The sequence below is a fragment of the Meriones unguiculatus genome, chromosome 1 (assembly GCF_030254825.1).
Source record: "Meriones unguiculatus strain TT.TT164.6M chromosome 1, Bangor_MerUng_6.1, whole genome shotgun sequence".
NCBI lineage: Eukaryota > Metazoa > Chordata > Mammalia > Rodentia > Muridae > Meriones > Meriones unguiculatus.
The window spans coordinates 69,498,000-69,524,178 of NC_083349.1; the positions used below are offsets into that span (position 1 = coordinate 69,498,000).

The 26,179-nt window shown below is 46.0% G+C and overlaps 1 protein-coding gene across 3 annotated transcripts in view; it reads left to right on the forward strand.

Moving 5' to 3' along the window:
• Window positions 1–570: 570 nt before the first annotated feature.
• Window positions 571–26,179, forward strand: part of Acsl5 (acyl-CoA synthetase long chain family member 5) — a 49,457-nt gene continuing 23,848 nt past the window's right edge. Inside the window, exons 1-3 of one of the 3 annotated variants that reach the window (XM_021657121.2) lie at window positions 571–724; window positions 18,286–18,470; window positions 25,532–25,640. In XM_021657121.2, the coding sequence (XP_021512796.1) occupies window positions 18,315–18,470; window positions 25,532–25,640 (265 nt within the window). In that variant the 5' untranslated portion in view covers window positions 571–724; window positions 18,286–18,314. Of the gene's footprint in view, window positions 725–2,238; window positions 2,715–5,045; window positions 5,198–18,285; window positions 18,471–25,531; window positions 25,641–26,179 lie in introns of those variants that run through there. The other 2 variants (XM_021657119.2, XM_021657120.2) reach the window with 2 other exon arrangements.

The following is a 26,179-nucleotide window of genomic DNA, read 5'->3' on the forward strand; positions in this document are numbered from 1 at the left end:
CCTCGCTAGAAGCAGGAGGGCAGGCAGGGCTCAGGACCCTGCTTTCTCTACCCATAGTGCACTGGGGTTTTTGTCTTTTGGCTCAAACTCCAGACTTCAGGCCACCCTGGCTTGTTTGTTTGTTTGTTTGTTTGTTTTGGAATATCCTGGCTTTCCTGGAAGGCTCATCTCCAAACACAAACTTCTCCTCAGTCTTGATCTTAAAGCCCGAGCCTGAGCCACTGTGAGTGACTTGCCCATTTCCTGGAATTAAGGTGCACTTTCTCTGCCTTGTTGTCTAGTCTGGCCTCTTCCTGTCTCAGTCCCAAAGATGGTGGCAAAGAAAAACTCTTGTGTAAAGCCCTGTACACACCTACCCCTTCCCCTGAAGTCTGGGCTTTATAAAGTTTCACGCCATTCAATGGCAGCTTTCTGAGCCAATTGCTCTATTTTTTTTTTCCTCTTCAGTCCATTGCCTAATAATCTCTTGTTTAACCTTTTGCCAAATTCTCCACTTCTGTCAGAGGTGACTTATAAGTGTTTGAGCAGGTTCTACCTTTGCACCTCAATTGCAACAGGTCCAAAGGTTCCAGGGGAGCTGGCAGGGCACTCTCGGGACAGTGGCTTCAGGTGTGCCTGGTCCCGGAGCGTGGAAAGACAGAGGCAGTTGAATGCGGTGCTGAACCAACAGCTAGCTGCAAGAGGAACCCTTCCTCGACCCAGCAAGGCTGCCTGTTCTCACAAGGTGAGCTGCCTTCTCTGGTCTGTGAGACAGTGGGAACGGGCAGGTATGGGGGAAGAAGGTGGGATGTACCGCATCGTGAACCTGCTTACAGCTCTTTCACAACATGGGTGGTAATCTCAGCCGACTTGTGTGGGAGGCAAAGAAAGAAAGCAATGGGAAAGGGAAACATTTGAGCCGCTTGAATCTTAGAAGAGAAAAATAAAAAGAATTGGAAGAGAATATCAGTCCCACTTTTAAAAAGGGACAAAGGCTTTTAAAGGTTAAAAACTAAGCCATTCAGAAATTCTTAGTTAGAGGGGCCACTTAACAACTGCTGACAGCAGACTCCTATTGGAAGGAAGGCGAGAAAGGACTTCTCAGCCAGGACGCTGTTAGGGTCTGGAAAGCATCCTCAGGACGTGACCTGCGCTGGCGCTGGGGGCGGCTCTTGCAAAGGAGGCAGTAATAGCCTCTTCTTAGAAATCCATTTCTGAGTTGCTAAGCAGAATGCCTGGCCTTAGAGCTAGAACACGGCCGAGCTACAGTTGACACAGGTCAGTCTGACGGTCTGCTCCACAGTACAGAAATCTTGGGTGATGTCAGCATCTTCCCAGGTCGGGAAGTCACCACCACACCCAGGGACTCCACAGACAACCCAGCGGGGTCTTAGAATGCCCCAGACCTTGCTGAACTGACATTCGGTTCTAGAGGAGCTCAATAACAGCAAAAACAACAAAAATACTAGTTGGTGTCCTCTGACGGCCTTAGGGAGAAGCCATAGATATCCCTGGCACGGATATCCATTGGTCTCCACTCTGCCATCTAATGTTCTTCTCTGGGGGTGGGGGTGGGGGGAGTTTTCTAAGGAGCTGAGCTCTAAAACCAAACAAAAGCCAGAAGTACCTCCTCCTGTCCTTCCAAAGGGTTAGAGCCGCTGTTATCTGAGATATGGCACCATTTTCCCTGGCCTTTCCAGCAGGCAGAGGGTAGTGGCGGTGGATGGCAGAGAGCAGGCTCACCTCGGAGTTCCTGCTGATCCTTCTCGGAGGGATCAAGGCTGGGAAAGTGCTGCCTAGTCCTGTCTGTGAGGATTCTGCTGGGAGTGGCGAGGGGGAGGGGGCAGAATCTGTTATCTCTCTTCCAAATCTGAAAATGAGGTCTTATGCCCCTGGGAGACCAGAACGTCAAAAGGGTGATCAAATAAGACAACTGTGAGCCCGGGTGGTACCGTGAGAGGGGTTACAGAACACATTGCAGCCTTAAACTTGGCGGGGCGAGAGCCCGCGCTGGTGTGTCAGAGGAAAAGGAGCCACGTCAATTTAATGGCTCACTGCTCCCGTGGTTCCTGGCTTATTTGTCTATTCTGTTGTCTCTGTGAGGTCCGCCTGGGTTTGTGAGCCGAGCTGGGCATCTCTGGGGACTAGGAAAGGGGTTACATGGAGAAGAGCAGAGTCGTGTTGAGACTGACCCAAGGGCGGAGGTCCCTCTAGCTGGACTTTCCTGTCCTGCGAACGCAGCGGGGAGCAACGTCACCTCCGTTTCTCTGGCAGTGAACCCAGGGGCACCTCAACTCGTTCTCATTTGGATTTTCCGCGACCAGCGGGAGCAGGTGGACAGTGTTGGTGCAAGGTGGCTTTTGTTTCAGCCCTTAGGGATTGGGGGTTAAAGGCTTTGAAAACCGGCCAGGGTAGCTTCGGCTGTCTGTTTCCTCCTAGTCAAAAGCGCTTCCACTTTCAATTGTGAAAGAGGAAAAAAAAAAAAAACCAGGAAGTGAAGTCCCCAGCACCAGCATGTCAGAAAGCCGGGCCATGGCCTGGCTGGGACAGCTGAGGGCAGGGCAGAAGTGGGGACACTAGCCAGGCTGCCTGCCTGCCTGCATGGACGCTCTGAAACCACGCTGCCCCTGGAGAAAGCCGGGGTGAGGAAGGAAGGAGTGGGGCTCCTCTGCCAGCCAGAAGCCGGAGCCAGGAAGCCCCGCTCGGAAGCTCCAAGGCATTCGGCCCCTCTCAGGGTAAGGGATTCGTAGTGGGGTGTGATGCTAGGACGGGGCTTCTGCGCGCGTGAGAGAGGCATCCCCAACCCCTCCTCCCTGCCCATTTCAGGAAGCTGCTTGGAATTCAGAGCTCGCTGTGCTGCACGTGTGTGCGCCATGCTCTATCTCCCCGGGGACAGGGGACTCTCAGGTCCGCCGGTGCTCGCCGGGATAGGGAAGGGTGAGGGGAAGGAGGAAGAGCACACGGGGAGGGCACTTTCTCTTTCAGGAGGTGGATTACAAGCAGGGGTGTCTGCCGGGCTGAGCACGTGGCAGCTGAGCTCCCTGAGGGCTGGGGGTTTACCTTGATTTTCATTGGACTTGGACTCCCTCTCTTGGTAGGAGCTGAGGAATGAGTCTAAGAAGATGGAGAGACAGACCGAAGGCTTCTGAATGAAGCTGGTTTTCAGATCTATGAGCACGGGTTGGATCTCAGATGCTATGGAGGGCCTTTGAGGGCGTGAGCATAGAGAAGGGGCTCCATGGCTGGATTTTAAAACCTCGAGCGGTATCACACACACACACACACACACACACACACACACACACACTCACACAGCTTTGGACTGTCTAGTCTGAATGACAGTATTAAATCTAAACTTCCTACTTCCAGGTGACTGGTGCCCTGTAAAAGCAGGGTCTAAAATAAAATAAAGCATTGGTCAGGTTTAAAACAGGAGATAGAAGCGATAAATTCTGATTCTGCCCTGTATATCCCCATGGTGGAATTCACCTTAGAAGAAACAGTATAAAATCTTGTGAGCATCACTAATGTGCCTGTCTGTACCAATGAAAGGCGCAAAAGCCTAGATAAAGCGATGTAAATGTAGGCAGTTTGAGGGAGCAAGAAACATAGTCAGGTAATGTATAATGGGGTGTGTAACATAGCTGGTGTGTAATGGGGTGTTGGTGATGGGGACATTCGAACACATTTGCAGCACATATAACCCAGAGAAGCACCATCAGTTTAATCTGTTAAAAATACTGTCCAGACCGAACAAAGTTCCAGCCAAGCACCCTGACTTAAGGCTATACTCTGATGCTTCGTTTCTCTGAAATAGACTTACTCTCCTCCTTACGCAGAGGAGGCTGGCCATCTGCCTGCTCAGCCATCCACGTGCTGGCATTATAGGTACGTGCTACCATGCCCAGCTGAACAACAGTTCCTTAGGGCAAAGACACCTACTACAATATCAGTGTGCCTCTGTGCAGCTCAGGCCACATCACAGTGAGGGGCAGGTTCAAGGAGGGTGACCGCTGCAGAAGGACAGAGAACTGAGTCCACAGCAGCACACAGTAGATACGTTTGGTCAAGACGATCTTCCGAGATAGGTGGCTTCTCTGTGTGAAGGTTAAACCAGTAGTACCAGAGAGGGGAAGCTGCCTCTCCAAAGTCACAGAGGAAGCAGGTTGTCAGTTGTATTGGAACTGTGCGCAGTCCGCAATTTTATTGTTAAAACCTGTTCTTCAGTCACTTGTAGGGTAAACCTTTCTTTTGATAGCCTTAAAGTTTAGCTTGTAAAAAGATGCTCGTATGTGACACTCTGGCTGCCAGGGGCTTTCGGTCATCCCTATTGAGAGTCTTCTGGAACCACGACTGTCATAGTGCTGCTGCCGCTGGTGAAGCACCATGCTTAGGCCTTTTATTTTGATTTTCAATAAAACCCTATGGAGTGGATTCTTGGGAGAGGAGAAAAGTGAGGCTTAGAAAGAAAGACACTCAGCACATTGTGAATGGCTGGATGTGAAGTCTGAACTTGGGCTCATTTCATTCCAAGAGCGAGCTGTATGTCAGTGTCTGCGGAGTCCGGCTGCATGCATGGGCCAAAGAATAAGAAAGCAGAAGATGTTTCATCTTCTGCAAATCCATCTCAGATCCATAGAGACAGAATGTAGACAGACTAGTTGTCAGGTGCTGGGATAATTGGGGAGGGGCAGCAACTGCCTCACAGGCATAGGAGTTCCTTCTGGTATGGCTAATTATATAGACGAGTTCAATTAAATGAGTTTTGTAGGTAGATGTCCAGACCAAAGTTTGGAGTTAGTCAGTGGCATATCACCTTGAATATGCTGGAGGATCTGCTTTAGAATGTTCAACTTTTAAGAAGTGAATTCACTTCTTAAAAGATGATGAGGAAGTGTTTTCTCCCCTCCTCCAAGCAGATGAACCCCAGTCCTGGCTTGGCAGCATTTTAAAAATCAAGAGAATATTGCCTGCCCAGCACATCTCATCCGTGTGTCTTGCAGATTCCGTGACCCTTGGCTGGCTGCAGCTAGGGGTGGCTTGAGTCTGGCAGTACCCTGCAAGTATGGTGTGGCCTCAGCGGTGACCTCAGCCTTCACAGCTCATACTGCATTCTGTGGTTACTACTTCTGTCATGATGTCAGCCCCAGGCTCTCAGACTCTCAGTAGCCCTTCCCGCTGGCAGAGGGCTGAATTTTTCCTAGGTTCTACATTCCTGGTATGTGAATAAATAAATGAGTTCATAGGGTTTAGAAGGTCAGCCAGCCCATGCACTGCCATCACAGAGCTCTCAGTCTGCCTGGGTCATTCTATGCCATGATTGTGGGCTCATGGAGTGGCTTGTGGGAGGATGTGATGGAAGGGAGTAGGGCTGAGTCAGAGATGGCCCCATGTCGTCTCCTCCAGTTAGAAGTGCTGTGCTTAAATAGAAAAAAGGGCTTGTTAAAACACTTGTCTGTAAGAGGAACCAAGACGATGATGATGATGCTATCTTTAGGGACACCTCATCCAGATCATCTGATAGGGCTGAGAATGTGAAAATAGAGGTACATGGAGGCAAGAAAAGACTCCCTCTGTGTTCCTGTGTGTGCGCGGTAAACGTGTGCAGGTGTGTGTAGACATGTGTGGGCATGCACCGGGATGCCAGAGCGCATCCTCTGGAGTTCTTCCTCAGGATTTCCCCACCTTATTTTTGAGATGGAGGCTGTCCTTAGCCTGGAACTCAACAACTAGACTAAGTCAGCCCCAGAAATCTACTGTTCCCACCTTCCCAGTGTTGGGATTATTAACATGTGCCACCATTACCTGGCCTGGACTCTGAGACTCTTATAAGGTCCTGAGGCCTGTGCAGCAAAGACTGAAGCGACTGGGCCACGTCCCCAGGCCTTGCCGAGTGCCCAGTAGTGCATCAAGCATGACAGCATTTTCACTGTGTGCAGCTGAAAAGCAGCAGATTGGCAGTGATGTTAATTAACTATCCCTGGGGCCACCCATCCCGCAAATGATAGTTCTGCTGCTCTGAAGTCTAGAAAAGCAATGACCTTGGAGGTTTGGCTCTGGACAGAAGAGTCCTGGCAGTCAAGCTCACTGCTTGCACTTCACATCTGATGATGCTTGACCATTGGTCGAGCCAGGTAGTGTGAGAGCTGATTCTGCCAAGAAGCCAGGCAGGAAGGCCTCTTTCACAACCTCTTGCACCATCCATTCTTTATCAAGCAGGAATGATGAGCATATGGCACTTTGTCCATTTTATCTTTTTATAGACCCTCTTATCAAATCTAGGAGACCTGTGGTACTGGCTTTGCTTAACTTGTTCCCTTAAAATTCACTTGGTCAGCAAAAAGCTGGGGCTGCCCTTTAGGGGTACTGCCCTCCACAGGTTTTTTCTGTAGGTGGGGACATTGGACTGTGTGGTTTGTTTGAATCATGATAGTAGATCAAGGTTACCTATACCAACTTGAGTGAAGATGGGATTTGTCACTTCCTGTCACCACCTGGTGTGTGGCTCCACCAATATCCTGAGGGACTGAGTTAATAGGCTGTTGGGATTTGAATTAACTGTTGTCGTATTAGGTACTCCCTGGCTCAGCTGTCCAAGGGCTGTCCCCGCCATATCACTGTCCCCAGTGACTGTGTCTGTCCAGTGGAGCAGTGGTTGCACTGAGCACCAGACACGTTCTCACTGATTCTTCCTGGAGCCTTTTTCTTTATTCTCTTTATCTACCTGCATTAGGAATACTTTTTCCCAGGGGTCATTGGGAATGGGAGGAAAGAGTGTAATGGGAGTGAATGTGAGCAAAAACACATTAGACCTATGCATGAAAATAACACCGAGGTATCATTTCCTTCATCTAAATGCTGCACTGCAATTTCCCCATCCTAACCTCTGGCCAACCTGGAGCCTTTCTTTTCTTTCCTGCTGCAGAGATTCATCCGACCTGAGAGGATGAGGCTTATTCAGGAATATGGTTGATGTTGAGAAACATGGTTTGATGGGTTTGGCTGGAAGCAGAGTGTGTGGCATCGTCTTCCTTTCCACAGGCTTCACTAGTTGAATCAGCATCTTTGATTGTACCTGGAAGAGAGCCTGTGAGCAGGAAGGCCCCAGATCAAGGACCACACATCTGTGAGGCTGTACTGACCCAAAGGGCTGTCTACTCTACCCCTGCCTACAGCACCTCTTTTTCCCCACCCTCGTATGCTTATTGTACACCTGAAACCGTTCTGTGTTTGTTTTTGCATGTTGGAGAGACCTGTGATGCTGCAAAGGGCAGCTGTTGTATGCTCCAGACTCAATCAACACAGGATGCCCGTGGGCTTTGCCTTCTCTTTCCTTTTTTCTTTTTCTTCTGTTCTGTTCCTCTGTCTTTTTTTTTTTTTTTAATCTTTAACTGTTATTTTCTGTTTTGCTGGGGTGTTTTGTTTTTCTTTTTATTTAGTTTTGGCATTTTGTTTTGTTTTGAGATATGCTGTCATGTATCTCAGGCTGGCCTCAAGCTCCCTGTGTATCAGAGGCTGTCGTTTGACCCTCAGATCCTCCTGCCTCCACCGCCAGGGTGCTGATGTGACAGGGGTGTGCTGCCACCCCTTTTACTTGGTGTTGGAGACAAAGCCAGGGCCTTATACATGCTGAGCCAGTACATTGGCGACCAGCCACATCCCCCGCTTCGCTCACCTTTTCAATAGGGAACATAGAAATCAAGGTGCCACAGGGTAAAGAAACACACTTCTTACAACACATACCCCAACAGCCAATGTTTGGACACAACCCAACAGGCACATTAGCTCCCTGGGAAACCGGCTTTCTCTCCTACTAAGCTCGATAACCAAGTGTACTTTGTCTGTGCTGAATATTCTAGCTACCTGGACTTAGTGGGTTTGCATATCCGAGGGCATGCGTGACGCGTGGGACTCTGCCTTGGCCTCATTCACATTGGGCAGCTATTACCCTTCATGCTGTGAAGTCCCAGCTGTGGTCCTCCCAGGGAGACATCAGCAGACTCCAGTCTGGGCATATACTGTGCTCCTGCTGAGACTGAACTCCGCAGTGAGTGTTCTTCAGCAGCCTCCTTCCCTGGTTGCCCTTCTCTGAGCATGTGCCAGTAGTGATCAAGAGAAAGGGGTAGCATGGTCTCAGTGGATTTCCAGTCTACCTTGGGGTCTGTGCTGGGTGTGCTGGAATCTAAGGGCTGGCATGACCTCCCCGTGGAGTTCTTGTAGCACATCACAGAGATAGTCACTGAGTTTTGGTTCTTGCTGAGAACCAAACCAGAAGAGGTGGCCATCACAACCCCCCACCCTGCGTTCCTGGACCCTCACTTCCCTGTGTAGTTAAGCCCTGGGTCTTTTGTTGGCCACTCTTATGATCTATTCGCAGTGTCCTTGCCTATGCCAGTTGTCTTGCATTTCTGAGCCATGGGACACACCCTAGCAGTTGGGCTAAAAATGGACAAGGCAGTGGGAAGTTGTTCTTGGTTCTTGTTCTTGCTTTTCCCCCTGTCTATCATTCAAACAATCTTTGATCTTTCTGTGCTATGGAAAGCCACCCATTCACCTCCCAGGGCTTTTAATAGGACTCCCTTTTATGATAAATATTGTCGTCCTGTTCTGCTCACAAATCTTTGTGAAGAGTCCAGGATGCCATTTTCCTGGCTGTTTGTGTGTGTGTGTGTGTGTGTGTTTCAGAGCACCTACGATCAGGCACAGCTAATGTGAGGTGGAGGCCTGAAAGCCTGGGTGCTGCTAAGTGGCTGAGAATTTATCTTCTGGCTCATAGGTCAGGATCTCATACCAGCTTGTCAGCTATTTGGAGTAAATTTTAAAGTGGCATATTCATAGCTCCTTTGGCACTGTGACTCAGACTCCACCTTTGTTCTGGATTCTTATCTGCTGGGGAGATGAATGAAAAAGTTTCCACCCCCAGAGCTGCAGTTCAGGCTGGCCTGCTCAGCGGCCAAGGCACGCTTTACACACTCCAAGCCGTGGAAAATGCTCCTGTGGAATGCTGTTTTGGCGAGGGGAGATCAGTACTGATGGAAACAAGGCTAAGAGGTGTTGGTATTCCCAGCTGTGCTCACATACATTGCACTGGACTCGGGGTGGAGCATTCTACATCGGCTCCTGAGTCAGAGGCAGGATAATAGTTGTACATTATTAGTTTGTAGATAAAATACGCATTTCAGATTAAGCAATATATAGCAGCAAGTATTTCCTTCCCAGCAAGAGCTGCCCAAGCCTCCCTAATCAAAGCCCACCTTTCCCTCCCTGTTGAACTCAGTCCCTACCCCATTTCCTCGGCAGTGCCCCCATCATGCTCTGGCAATCTGTGAGGTACTCAGCTTGGGGTCACACTCTTCAATGGGCAGTAACCTCACTTAGCTAGGCACAATGACACATGCCTGAAATCCTAGCTCTCAGGACTTGAACTGTGAGTTCAAGGCCAGCCTGGGCTACATGCTAAGACCCGATCTCAACCCCTTCACTCCCGGATAACAATCCCATGAAGGCAGGATTTCACAGCTGTACCTTAGGTATCAATAAGAATAACCTGATTTGTTGTTGGGTCCTTTGAAAGCCTTTGACTGAACGATTAGCTATCTAAAACTTTCTGGGGGGAAAAAATCTACTTCTAATTTCTCAACCTTCCATCTGTCTCTCCTATGAAGACTATCCTTTCAGAAACACCAGTGCTTATACAGTCCATCACAGTTAGCAGTAGATCCTGGAGCTGCTTTCATATCAATATGAAATCTGTTTGCCTACAAAGACCTCAATTATATAGAAATGCTACTGTTTGATTACCAACCTAAACTTTCCTGGGCTTTTGTACTTGAAAGAATCCTTCACCTTTAATGATGTTGAACCTAGTAGCCAAGACTGGGTGGGCATAGCTCTAACACTGTACACCTACATTTGTCTAGTCCTTACATCATAGCAACAGCTCAATTAGGAAGATGCTGTTGCCATTTTATAGACAAGAAGCCCCCCAGAGGAGAAGCTACCCAACCTGGTTGACAGAAGACAGCAAGGCAGGAATTAAGCTCATGGGCTGAGTTGAACCCAGATCCTTAGGCTATACTTCATGCAGTGTTTCTAATGCTCTTTGTTGAGCTGATATTTTTCCACCAGATACATTGATGGTAGAATCACTGGGGTAAAGGGCAAACGTTTAAGCAGAGGGCAATTTCCCTTCTTAAGAGGGTGCACCAAATTTACATTCCACGATTAACATTGCTTTTGTACGCTCTTGTTTCTGCTGGTTTAGTGGGAGGAAGACAGGCAGGCACTTTTAAGTTTGTATTTTTCAAAACACATAAATGAAGTAAAATGTCTTGTCCTCATCTTAAGAACTCTGTCACAAAGTATGTGCCAGTGATGCCCCACCCTTGTTTCTTTTGCCTTTATCTGGCTTCTGAGTATTTGGAGTTAGCTCTTGCCCAATGCTCAGAGTTTGTTACTGTTACTGTCCCTATATTACCTTCTAACAAAGTTTTTAAAAGTTTTATGTGATCAAGCGTGTCATTGTTTCCATTTCTGGATTTTAGTTTACATGTCTTTCTAGAGTCTTTGCCACCAACATTTTAAACTGTGTTTCTGTAATGTTCTCTCCCAGTTATTTATGCTTTTGATTGTGTTCTATTTGAAGACTTTGACCTATCTCCAACTTACTTTCTTGGAGTGAGTCAGTAATTAGCTTTCTATATTTTCTCTCTGAGTGGCTAGCCCATCACCCCAGTTTATTTATTATAAGTAAAGAAAATCTATTTTGACCTGAAATGCTATTTAGTGTATGTTTACAATGCCTAAGAGTGTTTCCTGATTATTTTAGTAAATAAATATTTGTACTCAGTAACCACTAGAAAACTTTTATAGTTCGTTAGTGAATGTTCAGATGTGATTGTGTTCATCCTATCCCATTATTTTTTCAGAACTGTTTGGACCTGTGAGTTTTATTTTTCTGGGTGTTTTTACGGATAGCCGTCATGTGACTAGGCAAACCATATTGGTATCAGAGTTGTGGCAGATGCATAGATTTAAGAAAACACTTCTCAACTATTTCAGGCGTGTTTTTCCAGTTTCAATCTCTATGATGTGACTCAGATCTAAAGTTGTTTCCTTTTTTATTTTGTTACATTTACTATTAGTATGTGCATGCACACATGCCCCTGTGCACTGTAGAGGTCTGTGTCTGAGAGTCAGTGTTCTTCTTCCACCATGTGGTTTCCAGGGGTTACCCTCAAGTTGTCAGCCTTGGTAATAAATATGCCATTAACCTCTGAGTCGCACCAGCCCTAAACATTTACATTTCCCCCTGTAAATGGTATCTTTTCCATTGATTTCAAATTACTTACTGGCATAAAATAGAGAAATTTTTGACTTTCTTGTGTGCTGAGCTTGTTTTGGCCAACTTATTGGACTGTATCAGCAATTACAAAAGTAAAAAGTACTAATTGCCTCTATTTCCTCAGAAGTGTGCGTGTGTGTGTGTGTGTGTGTGTGTGTGTGTGTGGTTTTCCTTCCAGCTTTTGTCTTGTTGTGTTTGGGTTTGGGTATCAAACTCCTGGGTTCAGATACTCTTCATGAGCACACACCATCAAGTTTTGTCTTGTTTTTAGTGAAAAATGGATGCCACACTCTGTGTGTTGCATGTCTAAGGATATCTATTGTATGTGCTGGAATGCATGTGTGCTGGCTGCATGCAGAGGCCAACAGCAACTGTCTTCTAGCACTTTCCATTTTTTTTTGAGGCAGGGTTCTTCTCACTGAAACTGGGCCTCACTGATTCAGCTAAATTGTGGTCAGTCAAATCTCAGGATTCCTCTGTCTCTGCTTCCCAATACTGAGATTACAGGCACCTTCAATCCTTAAGACATGTTTTCCTTAAGACAACATTTCTCACTTGCCTGGAAACAGAGCACAGACCTAACTCACCTTCATTGCACGTTAATGAAGAGGCTATACCATCCTTTTAAGTATACTAATGCTACTGTTAGCTTGCAGTGCCCTTTTACCCTTTGGCCATTGCTTTGTCTGGAATATAGACTCTGGTTGAGAACTGGCAAGGGAGCCTCCTGAGCTGAGATGGCCAGAACTGATGGGAAATAACAACAGAGGCTGGATTCACTAGAAAGCTCAGGTCAGAGCTTTCATTCCCAGCATCCTAATGACCCTTCAGATCATGGGGAGTTATAAGACATGACATAGTCTCTAAGAGACAAAATAAGCACATCACAGTATGGAATGTGTTAACTAATTGGGTATGAGAACTTAGGGGACCCTGGTCTCCATTTTAATGAGCTTTCACTCATCACTGGTTAAGTCCATACATGCAACAAGAGAACAGATAAACCAATTAAATCGAAATGGACCTGACCACTTTCTAGAAGGCAGGGTTTTTTTTGTTTTGTTTTGTTTTAAGTTGATAGTTGCAAATGTATATATCATTGTTGCATGAAAAATAATTAGTTATCCAGGCATAAAAAACAATGTCACCTGCCTTATCTTCTTTTTTTTTTTTTAAAGATTTTATTTATTTATTATTTATACAACATTGTGCCTGCATGTACATCTGCATGTCAGAAGAGGGCACCAGATCTCATTATAGACGGTTGTGAGCCACCATGTGGTTGCTGGGAATTGAACTCACGACCTCTGGAGGAACAGTCAGTGCTCTTAACCTCTGAGCCATCTCTCCAGCCCCCTGCCTTATCTTCTACAGTTCCTAAGACTCCAAGCAACAGTGATTGTTAGCTAGACTTTCTACAAACATGAGAACACAGCTCACTTAATTCCAGTTTCTCTAAGCCTGAAAGAAGAAGACTCAGCATAACTGGTTTAGATGTGTATTATAAAAACATCCTTTCCACCATCTTCCATCTCTAATTTATTATTTTACCAAAATATTGATATGAGAGGATTCTTCTTAAGGTTAGCTGGAGTGAAGTGTGTGTGTGTGTTATACGTGTAGAAGCTAGAAGACAACCTCAGGTGTCACTCCTCAAAAGACATATTCCTCTCTCTTTTTTTGTTTTACTTTTTTCCAGTAGGAAGAAGAGTTGGAGTGCAGATTTTAAGTACTAGAGTTAGGAGAAAGACTCAGATGAAAGAAATACCAAGAACATGGATGTGGGCTTCTCATAGGAGAATCTTCTTCTTGCCCCCTTTGGATTTTTGTTTGGTCTGGTCTGTCTATCATCTGTCTGTCTATCTATCTATCTATCTATCTATCTATCTATCTATCTATCATCTATTTATTTATTTTTGAGACACAGTCTCTCACTGGCCTAAACCAAGTAGGCTGGGTCGGCTCGCCCGTGAGCTATGGGATCCCCCTGTGTCTGCCCTCTGCCTCCTTGGCACTGGGACTGCAGGCGTGCACAGCCATGCCTCCTTGGCACTGGGACTGCATTCGCACAGCCATGCCTAGGTGTTTTTAAACGTAGGGTCTGGGGATTAACTCAGATTCTCATGCTTGTGTGGCAAGTACTTTACCAGCTTAGCTATTTCTCCAGCCCAGATTTAAAAACAAAACAAAACAAAACAAAAACAGTGTCTCACCATATAGCCCAGGTTAGTCTTGAACTCGTAATCCTCTTGTCTTGATTTACTAAATGCTTAGAGTATTACAGGTTTGTGTCATGGTGGTACCTGAGCACAGTGACTTTTTTTGTGGTCCAAGATTTGAGAAAGTGGTTTAGGTGAAACTATTTAGAACAGATTATTCTAAGCTGGAAGAGTAGTTAGTTTAGAGTCTACTAGAAGCTTGGCATGGTGTAGACACCGGAATCACAGCAGGGAATAAAACAAAAACCCGTTCCCATAAGGAGATTCAATGAGAAGGAGGCGTGGATAACAGGAGCTGGGCCTGCTGCAGGTGGTGACCAGCATTAGCAGAGAAAGTGGTGCCTGACGTGAGAGGAGATGGCAGCGTCCCACAGGGCACACAGTGGCTGCGAACAGTGTACATCCTGTCAGGCCTGGAAGGGAAATGAGATGAGCAAGTACCTGGGAGGAAAAACTCACAATCTTTAACAAATTCAGGCTAGTAGCCAGGCGACGCCTGTAATCCCTGCACTCAGGGAGGCAGAGAGTTCAAGGCCCACCTGGTCTACAAAGCAAGTCCAGTACAGCCAAGGCTACACAGAGAAACCCTGTCTCAAAAAACAAAACAAAATTCAGGTTAGTATTATGATCTTATTTATGCGTATTTGTGTTTATCTGTGTGAGTGAATGCCATGTGTGTGCAGGTGCCTGTGGAGGCCAGAAGAGGGTGTCAGATCCATGAAGTTTGAGTCACAGGTGGTTGTGAGCCCTCCCAATCCTGGGTCATCCACAAGGCCAGTTCATGCTCTTACTACTGAGCCATCTCTCCAGACCCCAAAATAGTCTATTATTCATTTAGTTTTAAAAATTATTTTTACAAGAAAGGGACTATTAAGGGGAAAAATAACCCACAGCTAACAACTGCAGCTTGAGTGATAGTGTAGAGGGGGGTCCCTTAAGGACTTCATTCAAGTAAAATGAAACTTAATGAATAAATGTTCCCCTGACTCCACAGAGGAGCAAAATCCGAAGCTGAAAATGGAGTGCTCCTAACCTTGCTAGCAGCATTGGTCCAGGAAGCTTGGAAGGAGGTCTGCTGGCAGGAGGTGAGCTTCTGTTAACATCCCAGACATGGATGCTTTAGACATTAGGAAATGAGTGGCTTTGGCTATAGCCATGCAGCCACAGCACAGCAGTGAGGCACAGCCATGCTGGGATATGGGTAGAGGCATGTTGCTGCCACCAGGTCGAAAGCAGAGGAAGGTGTTCACAGGGGCATCCTTGGTCTGGAACTGAAAGTCCCAGGCACAACAGGGTACAGCCCTCCCCTCTTTTGGGTACCATGATTACCCTTCTCCTTTCTACATTTTCCCCCACAAAGGTAAGGCATTAAAGCAAAGAGCAAATGCCATCACACAAGTACTTGCAGGGGACTCCAGAGGGAACTGGACCACGAGTGCAGTTTGTTTCACACAGGACCCAGAACAAGATGGGAAGTGGCTTTCCCCAGCTTATTTGAGCGTGTTCGAGAGTGCTTGTAGATTCTGAAGGCTTACAACGGTAACCATCGCATCCTTATCCAGTGAGGTTTCAACCCAGGAAACACCCTCTCTCAGGCTCTGCCTTTTTCCTGCTAAACCACAAGATTGTCACAAGATACAATTGCATATCCTCTATATCGCAAACTGATGCCATAGGGGTGTGTGTGTGTGTATGTGTCTACGTGTAGGTGTGCATATGTGAGTGTGCATGTGAATTCTCACATACACATAGGGGCGTGCATACACACAGGTGTGCACAGAGAGGTTAAGCTCACGTGTGGTTTCTTATTTTTTGAGGCAGGCTTGGTTGCTGATAAAGGCTGGCTAGCTGGGCAGTCAGCTCAGATCTGCCTCCCTCTGTCTTTTTAGTATTAGGATTACAGATATGTGCAACCCTCCAGTTTTCACATGGGTCCAGGACAGAACTCATGCTTGTATAGCAAAAACTTTACTGACTTCCCAGGCCCTGAACACTACATTTTTAAATGGCTAATTCTGCAGTGTGATTTTTGTTACAATTTTAAAACAACGTGAGGACCATCTGAAATTTCATGATTCTTCTTGACTCAGCACAGCACGCTGAGCAGGCGAGCCATTTGTTGACAGACACACAGACCTTTGGTGCCTTCTGTCCATCACACCCATTGTCAGCATCTTAAGGCCCTTTCATTCTCTTCAAATGTGTGAATCTGTTCACTATTTGTAGTGACACAGTCAGATTCATTCTCTCTGTAGGCAGTATGACCAAAGTATATCTAAAAGGACGAGCCAAATACAGCCAGACTGTGATTCAAGTTAAAGTGAGAGATATGTTCTTGGTTTCTTTAAAAGCTTCCTACTCATTAAAACTGAGCTTTTATGATACCTAGTCTTCTGGGTTATCTAAGGAAGAAAAATTTGACAACCTGGTGACCCTGGGCCCATGTAACTATGTGGTAACAATTAGCTGTGATTGACAGCATTTACCCCTCTTCAGATTAGTCAATGGTCCCAGTGTCTTTTCTCCCAGTGGGTTACCTACCAAGCCATTGGCCCTCCCTCCTCCTATACCCCTCCCCAATCCCACCAACACTGAACAGAACCTTCATCTTCGGATTAGACCCCGCTTTGAAGACAGTATCTGTAAATCTCTCACTTAATGCCAGCTTGCCATCTAGAGAGATGGCAACATTCTTGGTGCCTCAAATTTGTTCCCACAGTTGAAGGAGGTCGGGTAAGGATTTGTTCTTTCGCAGGTGAGCTTGGGGCAGAGGGAAAAACCCAAGTGATCAAACCCAGCTTGGTAACTGAAGCGCCCCAGCCCAGGAGAGGCCCGAGGGGCAGGAGGGCAAGGGTTGTCGAGATTTCTGACTGGCTCTGCTATTTGCTGCCACAGCCACCGTTTACCTGTGGCTGTCTCCCCTTCATTCTGGGCTGGAACAGCTGTCCTAAAAATGATGACCTACCTGGCTGCTCTTACACACTTTGGCTCCTGGAGTCCTGCTTGGCTGTAACAAGCCCAGGTATAGCTGGATCCCCAAGCCTACGCTGTCAGCACCTTGCCAGGGGTCAGGATTGCTCTCTATTGCTTCACAACCCAGCTCGGGTAATACCTGGCTCCTGATTCTCTCTTATTTTATTTTCTACCCCTGGATTCAGTATAGAAAACATGGAGTATAGAGATTATTGTCTCAGTCTCTGGAGGTTAGTTTTCTTCCACAAAATGGAAAGAAACCACTCCACAGTCAGGCTAGGGATCAACCCATGAGAACAGTGGCCTGCAATTCTTTTTTGCATTTGTTCTTGACCCTGGGGGAAAAAAAAACCCTCCCCTCTGCCTTATGGTTTTTCTTGGACTGGAACGAAGAGTTTCCTTCACTGAAGGTGGTTCCAGATGCCAACTAATGGCAGCTGTCTCAAAAAGCTCTAAGCGTAGCTAAGATCCTGATCTGATAAAACTTTTTGTGGGGCCTGTTTTGCTCCTTTGATTTTAGTAGGATCAATTGACCTGGACTCTGAGATGCTGCTCTGTCCTGTGCTGCAGTCAAGTTAGAAGAATGCAGATCTGGAACTTCATTTGCTGTGATCTGTAAGGCCCCAGATATTCAGCTCCTGAGCCCTGAGCCTAGAAAAAATAAGAAAACAACAGGTTTATGTTTATAGCTCTTCCTAGAGAAGGCACAATGGAAACCACAGTGCAGACTTGGAAAAGCCACGGCCCTCTTACAAGCTTCCATGTTGTCTTCTGTGAACTAGTACTTCGTGGCCTGGGTATCCTCCTTGCCTCAGTGCTGCTCATAGTACTCACTGGCTGCTGTTACCGGGTCTGAAAGTAATGAGGGGACAGACAGAAAGGATGGATCTCTTACAGGAACGTTTTTAGGGAACCTTCCCCACGTGAGTTCTTCCTGCAGAGTAGCTGGGCACAGAGGAAAGCTACGTGAAAGGAGGCTTGGGGTGCTCCAATACCTTTAAGGGCCTCTCCTGGCCCAAATCCTTATTTGTTCTTCGTGTGTTGAGAGCCTTTCTCTGTTCCTCCAATATTTGTCTCAGGGGAAATGGTTCCCCTGGCTTCTGAGATGTCGGTGGGGGATACTGGACACAGGAGCTTGTACCGCTGTTAATCTTAGTTACCCTCTTAGTGCTTCAAAAAGAAAGTAACAAGCAGAGCCTATCTGGCCAGCAGGAAATGTCTTTCGTGTATAATGATTGATTTGTGAACCTGTGACGTCACCTCCGCAGAGGTCCCTTCTCTTTAGTTTATGCCAGAGAAGTCTAGGCAGGAAGAACTGGACTCTGCCTGAGCAGGGGAAGCTGTCTGGGGCTCTGTCCCCTACTAGCATGGACTAGGTGCCAAGATGTCCTTGTAGGCTCTGTGGGCCACAAGCAAAGAGACAGTTGGTTCTCACAATTGGGAAATGGTTAACTTGTCTTCTTTGATCCCTTCTGCCTTGTGTGAGGACTGTCAAGTGGCCCGGGGTGGAGAGCGCTTCCATTCTTTTCAACATTGCTAAGGTAAACAGTGCAAGAAATTTTAGAGAGGCCCAGCAGCTCTGTTTAGAGAGCGTGAGTGTGTGTGTGTGTGCGTGCACGCATGTGTGTGTGTGTGTGTGTGTGTGCATGTGTGTGTGTGTATGTGTGCGTGTGTGTGTGTGTGCATGTTTGTACCTCTGTAAACAGAACTATTGAGAAAAAAAAATACAGCCACTTCCTCTAACTTTTTCTTTCTTTTTCTTTTTTTAAGGTCTGAATTTCCTGTTGGGATTCACAAAGATGCTTTTTATTTTTAACTTCTTGTTTTCCCCACTTCCAACCCCGGCCCTGATCTGCCTCCTGACATTTGGAACGGCCATCTTCCTGTGGCTGATCAACAGACCTCAGCCAGTCTTACCTCTCATTGACTTGGACAACCAGTCTGTGGGGATTGAGGTAATGTTTTCACCATCTTCAGTTTGTCAGCCTTGACTGAACACAAACTGCAATTCAAAACCTTTGGGTAACATATGAAGGGAGAGAATACGGTAAAGTGAACCTTCAATCTACAAATGTAAATTTCTTTCTCTAGCCAATTTCCCTTGAAACAAAATAAAACCAGTACTAACTAGATCCTTAGATCACAGGTTCAAACCACCCCCTTTTCTGAGGGTAGTGCAAAGGATGAATCTTTAAATAGATGAACTGTTTATAAAGAACAGATTATATATGTTCTATGAAGCCTAAGAGACCAGTGTCTGAGAATGGCAGAGAAGTTGTTTTCTTCAGTTCTAAGGTTCAGTTAATATCCACGAACACTGGAGGAAGTTGAACCAGGCTCATTCCTCCAGCTTTCAGCAAGATGCTCAGCTTCCTCCTGACCTCTGAGATAAAGTCCCAAGGATGTCTTCCCTCCCTCCTTCAGCTTCCACCAGCGGCAGCCACCATTTATTTCCATCTTGTTCCTTCTTTAGAGAAAAGAGCATCCTTGTTATGGCCAGTTGACCCTCCCTGCTATTTTCACAACCTTCCTTCACCTGCTCCATTTATAATGGGGCTTGTAGGCTCCATGGGCCACAAACAATGAGACAGCTGGTTCTCACAATTGGAAATGATTAACTTGTCCTCTTTGATCCCTTCCTCACAACTGATTTGACACCTCTGTATTGATCCCTCTACCTTCCATATACCCTTCAATGATGCCTCTTTCTATACCCAGGGAAGCCATCCTCAGTCATCTAGGTTCCTTCCTCTCTGACTATGGCTTCCTTCTCATCATCTTTTGATTCTCCTAAAGCAAGGAAACCTCTGTAAGGAGCAGGCAGTAAATTGTGTAGGTTTTATGGGCCATATGGCATCTGTTACATCCACTTAATGCTGTTGAAGAGTGAAACACCAGCAAAAGGTAAACAAATGATCAGTATTGTGTTCAATAAAACTTTATTCATAAAACCCGACAGGCCAGACTCAGACAGTTATCTATTAACTCTGATTCTTCATGGCTCTCAGCAAGAAGACATCTGCTCTTGCTTGTGAAATGCTCAGTGGATAAAGATGCTTGATCTGCAGGCTGCAAACCTGAGCTCAGTCCCCAGAAGGCATGGAAAGCTGGAAGGATAGAGCTAACCCTACAGAGTTAGGCCCCATGAATGTGCCAGGGTGTGCACACATACACATCTTTCCGACACAATAAGTTATTTTATTTATTTATTTATTTATTTATCTATTCATTCATTCATTACAATTTATTCAGTTTGTATACTGGCTGTAGTCCCCTCCCTTGTTTCCTCCTAGTCCCGTTCACTTTCCCTCTTCTCCCCCTTTCTGAAGTCCCCTGATAGGCGAGGACCTCCTTACCTTCTATCTGATCCTAGCTTACCAGGTCTCATCAGGGCTGGCTGCATTATCTTCCTCTGTGGCCTGGCAAGGCTGCATCCCCCAGGGGGAGGAGATGAAAGAGCCAGCCACTGAGTCCATGTCAAGCAGCCCCTGCTTGGAAACTGAGCAGCCTGTGGGCTTCCTCTGAACGGAGAGTCTCGGTCGTCTCCATGCATGGTCACTGGTTGGAGTATAGGTCTCCGCAGGTCGCCCTGCCCCAAACTTTTTGGACCGGTTGGTCTCCTTGTGGAGTTCTTGTCCCCTCCAGGGCTTTCTATCTCCCTCTTCTTTAATAAGGTTTCCTGCATTCTGCCCAGAGTTTCGGTATGAGTCTCAGCATCTGCTTCAATACTCTAGAGGGTAGAATCTTTCAGAGGTCCCCTGTGGAAGGTTCCTGTCCTGTTGACCTAGAATTTTTTTTCTTTTTTTTATTTTATTTTTCTTTATTGATTACACTTTATTCACTTTGTATCCCCCCCCCCGCCGTGGTTCCCTTCCTCCTCCCATCCCAATCCCTCCCTTCCTCCACCCTCTGCATGCATGCCCCTCCCCAACTCCACTGATAGGGGAGGACTTCTTTTCCTTCCTTCTGATCTTAGTCAATTAGGTCTTATCAGGAGTGGCTGCCTTGTCTTCTTCTGTGGCCTGGTAATGCTGCTTCCCCCTCAGGGGGAGGTAATTAAAGAGCAGGCCAATCAGTTCATGTCAGAGACAGTCCCTGTTCCTATTACAATGGAACCCACTTGGATACTGAACTGTCATGGGCTACATCTGTGCAGGGGTCTTAGGTTATCTCCATGTATAGTCCTTGGTTGGAATAGAAGTCTCAGGAAAGACCCCTGTGCTCAGATTTTTTTGGTTCTGTTGCTCTCCTTATGGAGTTCCTGTCCTCTCCAGATCTTACTGTTTCCCACTTCTTTCCTAAGATTTCCTGCACTCTGCCCAAAGGTTGCCCATAAGTCTCAGTATCTACATTGATAGTCTGCAGGGCAGAACTTTTCAGAGGTCCTCTGTGTCAGGCTCCTGACTTGTTCCCTCTTTTCTCCTTCTTCTGATGCCATCCTCTTTGCCTTTCTGGTTAGGAATTGAGCATTTTAGCAAGAGTCCTCCCTCTTGATTAGATTCTTTAGGTATACAGATTTTAGTAGGTTTATCCTGTATGTCTATATGAGTGAGTATATACCGTGTGCATCTTTCTGCTTCTGGGATAGCTCACTCAGGATGATCTTTTCCAGATCCCACCATTTACCTGCAAATTTCATGATTTCCTTGTTTTTTATTGCTGAGTACTATTCCATTGTGTAGATATACCACAATTTGTTTATCCATTCCTCCACTGAGGGGCATTTGGGCTGTTTCCAGCTTCTGGCTATTACAAATAAGGCTGCTACAAACATGGTTGAGCAAATGTCCTTATTGTGTACTTGAGAATCTTTTGGATATATGCCTAGGAGTGGTATAGCTGGATCTTGAGGAAGCGCTATTTCTTGTTGTCTGAGAAAGCGCCAGATTGCTTTCCAGAGTGGTTGTACAAGTTTACATTCCCACCAGCAGTGGAGGAGGGTTCCCCTTTCTCCACAATCTCTCCAGCATGTGTTGTCACTTGAGTTTTTTATCTTAGCCATTCTGATGGGTGTAAGGTGAAATCTTAGGGTTGTTTTGATTTGCATTTCCCTGATGGCTAATGAGGTTGAGCATTTCTTTAAGTGTTTGTCTGCCATTTGATATTCCTCTGCAGAGAATTCTCTGTTTAGCTCTGTACCCCATTTTTTTAATTGGATTACTTGATTTTTTTGCTGTTTAACTTCTTTAGTTCTTTATATATACTGGATATTAGCCCTCTGTCAGATATAGGGTTGGTGAAGATCTTTTCCCAATCTGTAGGCTGTCGTTTTGTTCTGAGGACAGTATCCTTTGCTTTACAGTTTCATGAGTTCCCATTTATTGATTGTTGCTCTTAGAGCCTGTGCTGTTGGTGTTCTGTTCAGGAAGTTGTCTCCTGTGCCAATGAGTTCAAGGGTATTCCCACTTTTTCTTCTAAGCAGTTTAGTGTGTCTAGTTTTATGTTGAGGTCTTTGATCCACTTGGACTTTAGTTTTGTGCAGGGTGATAAGTATGGATCTATTTGCATTTTTCTACATGTAGACATCCAGTTAGACCAGCACCATTTGTTGAAGATGCTGTCTTTTTTCCATTGAATGGATTTGGCATCTTTGTCAAAAATCAGGTGTCCATAAGTGTGTGGATTTATGTCAAGGTCTTCTATTCGATTCCATTGATCCACCAGTCTGTTTTTATGCCAGTACCATGCAGTTTTTAGTATTGTTGCTCTATAGTACAGCTTGAGATCAGGGATGGAGATACCTCCTGAAGATTTTTTACTGTAGAGAATTGTTTTAGCAATTCTGGGTTTCTTGTTGTTCCATATGAAGGTGAGAATTTTTCTTTCAAGGTCTGTAAAGAATTGTGTTGGCAATTTGATGGGAATTGCATTGAATCTGTAGATTGTTTTTGGTAAGATGGCCATTTTTACTATGTTAATCCTGCCAAGCCATGAGCATGGGAGATCTTTCCGTCTTCTGATATCTTCTTCTAATTCTTTCTTCAGAGACAATAAATTATTTTAATTTAAAAATGTCCTTATGCACGCCAGCACTCAGGGGAGGCAGAGGTAGGCAGACCACTATGAGTCTGAGACTAACCTGGTCTACAAAGGAGTCCAGGACAGCCAAGGCTACACAGAGAGCCCCTGTCTCAAAAAACAAGCAAGCAAGCAAACAAACAAACAAATAAAAAAATAAATGAAAATGTTCCTAAATGCATGACATCGTGTTATACTGTCCAGTCCTAACCTCAGTGAAGTTCAAGTCTATCAAGCTCCCTGTGGCTATGCCACACTTCTCTCTTCACATACTCATGTGTACATACACATACTCACACACAGACATGTACACAAACATACATGCACATGTGTTCACATGTAAAATATGACCATACCACAACTTTGAGGTTTAAGACATTGACTGGGGGTCTGCTGAGATAGCTCACTGGGTAAAGGTGCTTACTCCTGAAATCAAGCCTCTGGGGCCTGAATGAAAGAGAGAGAGAGAGAAAAAGAGAGAGAGAAAGAAAGTAAAGAAAGAATAAAGAAAAGGAGGGAGCTGAGAACAGAAACTGTGGGACTACAGGAGGGACTGGAGCTCGTAGGGGAGGCTAGGGAAAGCTAGAGAGAGATGAGATCGGGGGAAGGGGGCCTGCAAACCAGGCCAGCGCTTAGTGTCCAGGAGCGCACCTTAAGCGTCTAGAAGGCTTTAGGAGCTAAGAGACACTGTGGCATGGACAAGCCGAGGAGCTTTTAGAGCATGTGGAGGGGACAACAAATTGAGAAGGGGCAGACTCACTGGGTGTGACGGTGCACGCCTTTGATCCCATTGCTTGGGAAGCAGAGTCAGTAGTATCTCTGAGTTCGAAGACAGCCTGGTTTACAAAGCAAGTCCAGGACAGCTAGGACTTGATACACAGAGGAACCCTGTCTTGAAAAACCAAACCAATGTATGGATATAACCTAGAACCTCTGCTCGGATGAAGCCTGTGGTAGCTCAGTAACCAATTGGTTTCTGTAGTAAGGGGAACAGGGACTATTTCTGACAGGAACTCAATGGCAGGTTCTTTGACCTTCCCATCCCCCAAGGGAGGAGCAGTCATGCTAGACCACAGAGGAGGACTTTGCAGCCAGTCCTGAAGATACCTGATAAACCAGGATCAGATGAAAGGGGAGGAGGTCCTCCCCAATCAGTGGACTTGGAAAGGGGCAGGGAGGAGATGAGGGAGGGAGGGTTTGGTAAGGAATGAGGGAGTGGTCTACAGCGTTAATAAAATGTAACTAATAATAATAGTAATAAAATATATATAAAGAAAAACCGAGAGAGAGAGAGAGAGAGAGAGAGAGAGAGAGAGAGAGAGAGAGGCAAACTCTAGAATTTGGGGTCAAATTTGATGGATGGCAGGAGCTAGCAGAAACAAACAATCCATGCATACCTTAGAAGAGTTAGTCAAATCAATAGCTTGACTCAAAGAGAACAAGTTCCTTGGAAGGAAACTCATATGCCAATCCCAGGTTTCAGCAACAGATGAGTGAAAAAATAAAAAGAAATGAAAAGGAAGGGCGTGACTGCTCCTAGGCATGATAGAGGCGAATGCTTATTGCAGATAAAAGGGAGAGCATAGCCAAAGGCAGGAACATCTGGGAGAGCCCAGAGTGAAAATGACCCTGAGCCATATGAGGAAGGGGAATGGAGGGGGACAGGGAAGAGCCCGACCAAGAGGCCACAGGGTAAAAGGTAGGTAAAAAGGGCCAGGTAACCAAAATGGCTGGATTACGTAGGGAAGGGCAGCTGGGGAAAGGGCAGCCCAGTCCCTGAGGTGGAGAAATTTAAGTTAGGGGGTGGGGTATGCCAGCCATACCCTGGAACAGGGGGGGATGCTGGGAAAACCTGGCTGGCCGTTTGCTTTGATATGTTAAATAGGCACCTCCAAGTTGCCTTCTGAATTCATTCATGTGCTATGGCACTCATGCTTACGTATGTATACATGCACACAGTAAAAAATAAAAACATTTTTAATTGTCTGAACGTGGAAGAGGGGAGCCTTGGGGGGCTGTACTCTACCTCCTCTTGGGGAACTATCAACTGTTGGAAGCTGCTTAGCTTATAGGAATTTAGTATATTCAGTGATGGAGCCACTGGCAAGTTACCCACAAGCCCTAGGCTTGATGTTCATTCATAAACATGTGAACTCTGTCGGCTCCAAAGGAAACTTCATTTCCCCAATCTCCAAACAGCAGTCCTGGACTATATAGGAGACTAAAGCCAGCATTCCTCAGGGACTTGTGCAGCCAGTTTCCCTCCACCAAAGGAGTCACCTTCCCTTATCACTGGCAGAAGGAACAAAAGGCTACTTGTAATACCTATTAGCATACCAAAGCCCAGGCTGGCCTCCAGTCTCCTTCACTATCACAAGTACCCATTACACATTTCAAAGTGCATATTAGGATCCGAGCTCTTCTCATGCTAACCTCCCTTCAGCTCATGGGGTTCAGTCCCAACCCTTACTCATTCTCCTTATAACCCTGCTGTTTTGATATGCTCCTTCTCCCTCCTCCTCTCCACGTCCCTCCCTCCCTGTTCCTGCTCTGATCCTCCAATGGTCAGGGCCAGTCTGCTGGCCATGTTTATCTACTTTTTCCTCTGCTCTGGACTCTTCCAGATTCCTCTTGCTGTTGTCTCTCTCGTCTACAATAAAAACTTTCCCTTTAACTGTACCATGGAGCAGTCATGTCATCAATTTATATCAGTTCTGAGCTACTCAACAAACAAACAAACATGAAAGTGGGAGAGGGAATTGATGGGGGGATGACAGGAGGGAGTGGTAAGGGCCGGGGGGGGGGGGGCAAGTAGGATCAGGTCAAATTACATACATGTATGAAAGTTTCCACGAACAAATTTGATTTTAAAAGTTGACTGAGAAAGACAATGTTCCTATAAAGCCAGAAGTCAGCAGTTCTAATATCTCAGTCCATAAAGTTTTGGAGAGAGTGGAGAGCAACTCACACTTGGCCTAAACTTTGTCTTGTGTCTTAGGGAGGAGCTCGGAGGGGTGCTTTCCAGAAGAACAACGACCTAATCCTTTATTACTTCCCAGAGGCCAAGACAGTGTATGAAGTTTTTCAAAGGGGACTCGCTGTGTCTGGTAAGCCTGGCCGCCTGGCCTTGTCTGAAAGATGCCCCAGCTGGCTCTGGCTCACCCTGGTCCTCCCTGTCTATGCTCTAAACCTTCAGCACTGTGAAGGCCGTGGCCCACAAAGAACCACTGCATACAGTGGGGCATGAAGCACAATATTAGAAAGAGGGCTGCCGGAAAGAGTGCAGAGTTCAGTCCTTCCACATCAGACTGTAATGCAAGCTGCTTTCTAAATCTGCTCTCAACACAGGAAGAAACTTCCCTGCCTGAGCTTGAACCAGTACTGTGTAGGCAGCTGTTTTGAGGAGTTCTCTACATATTACATTTCTTTACAGAAGTCTTCGTATTTCCTTGAAGCAAATGCATATAAGCAGGCTGAGTCAGGCCTAACAGTGGGGACATAAAAAACTCTCAGCTCCTCCTTGACTTCGGCATCATGCCTCTGGTCACACCATCACATTTACTATCTCTGGGCCTTAAAAAAAAAAAAAAAAAACAAAACACCAAACAGCCTCTGTCAAGTTCGTTTGGAAGAGATGAAGTCCTGA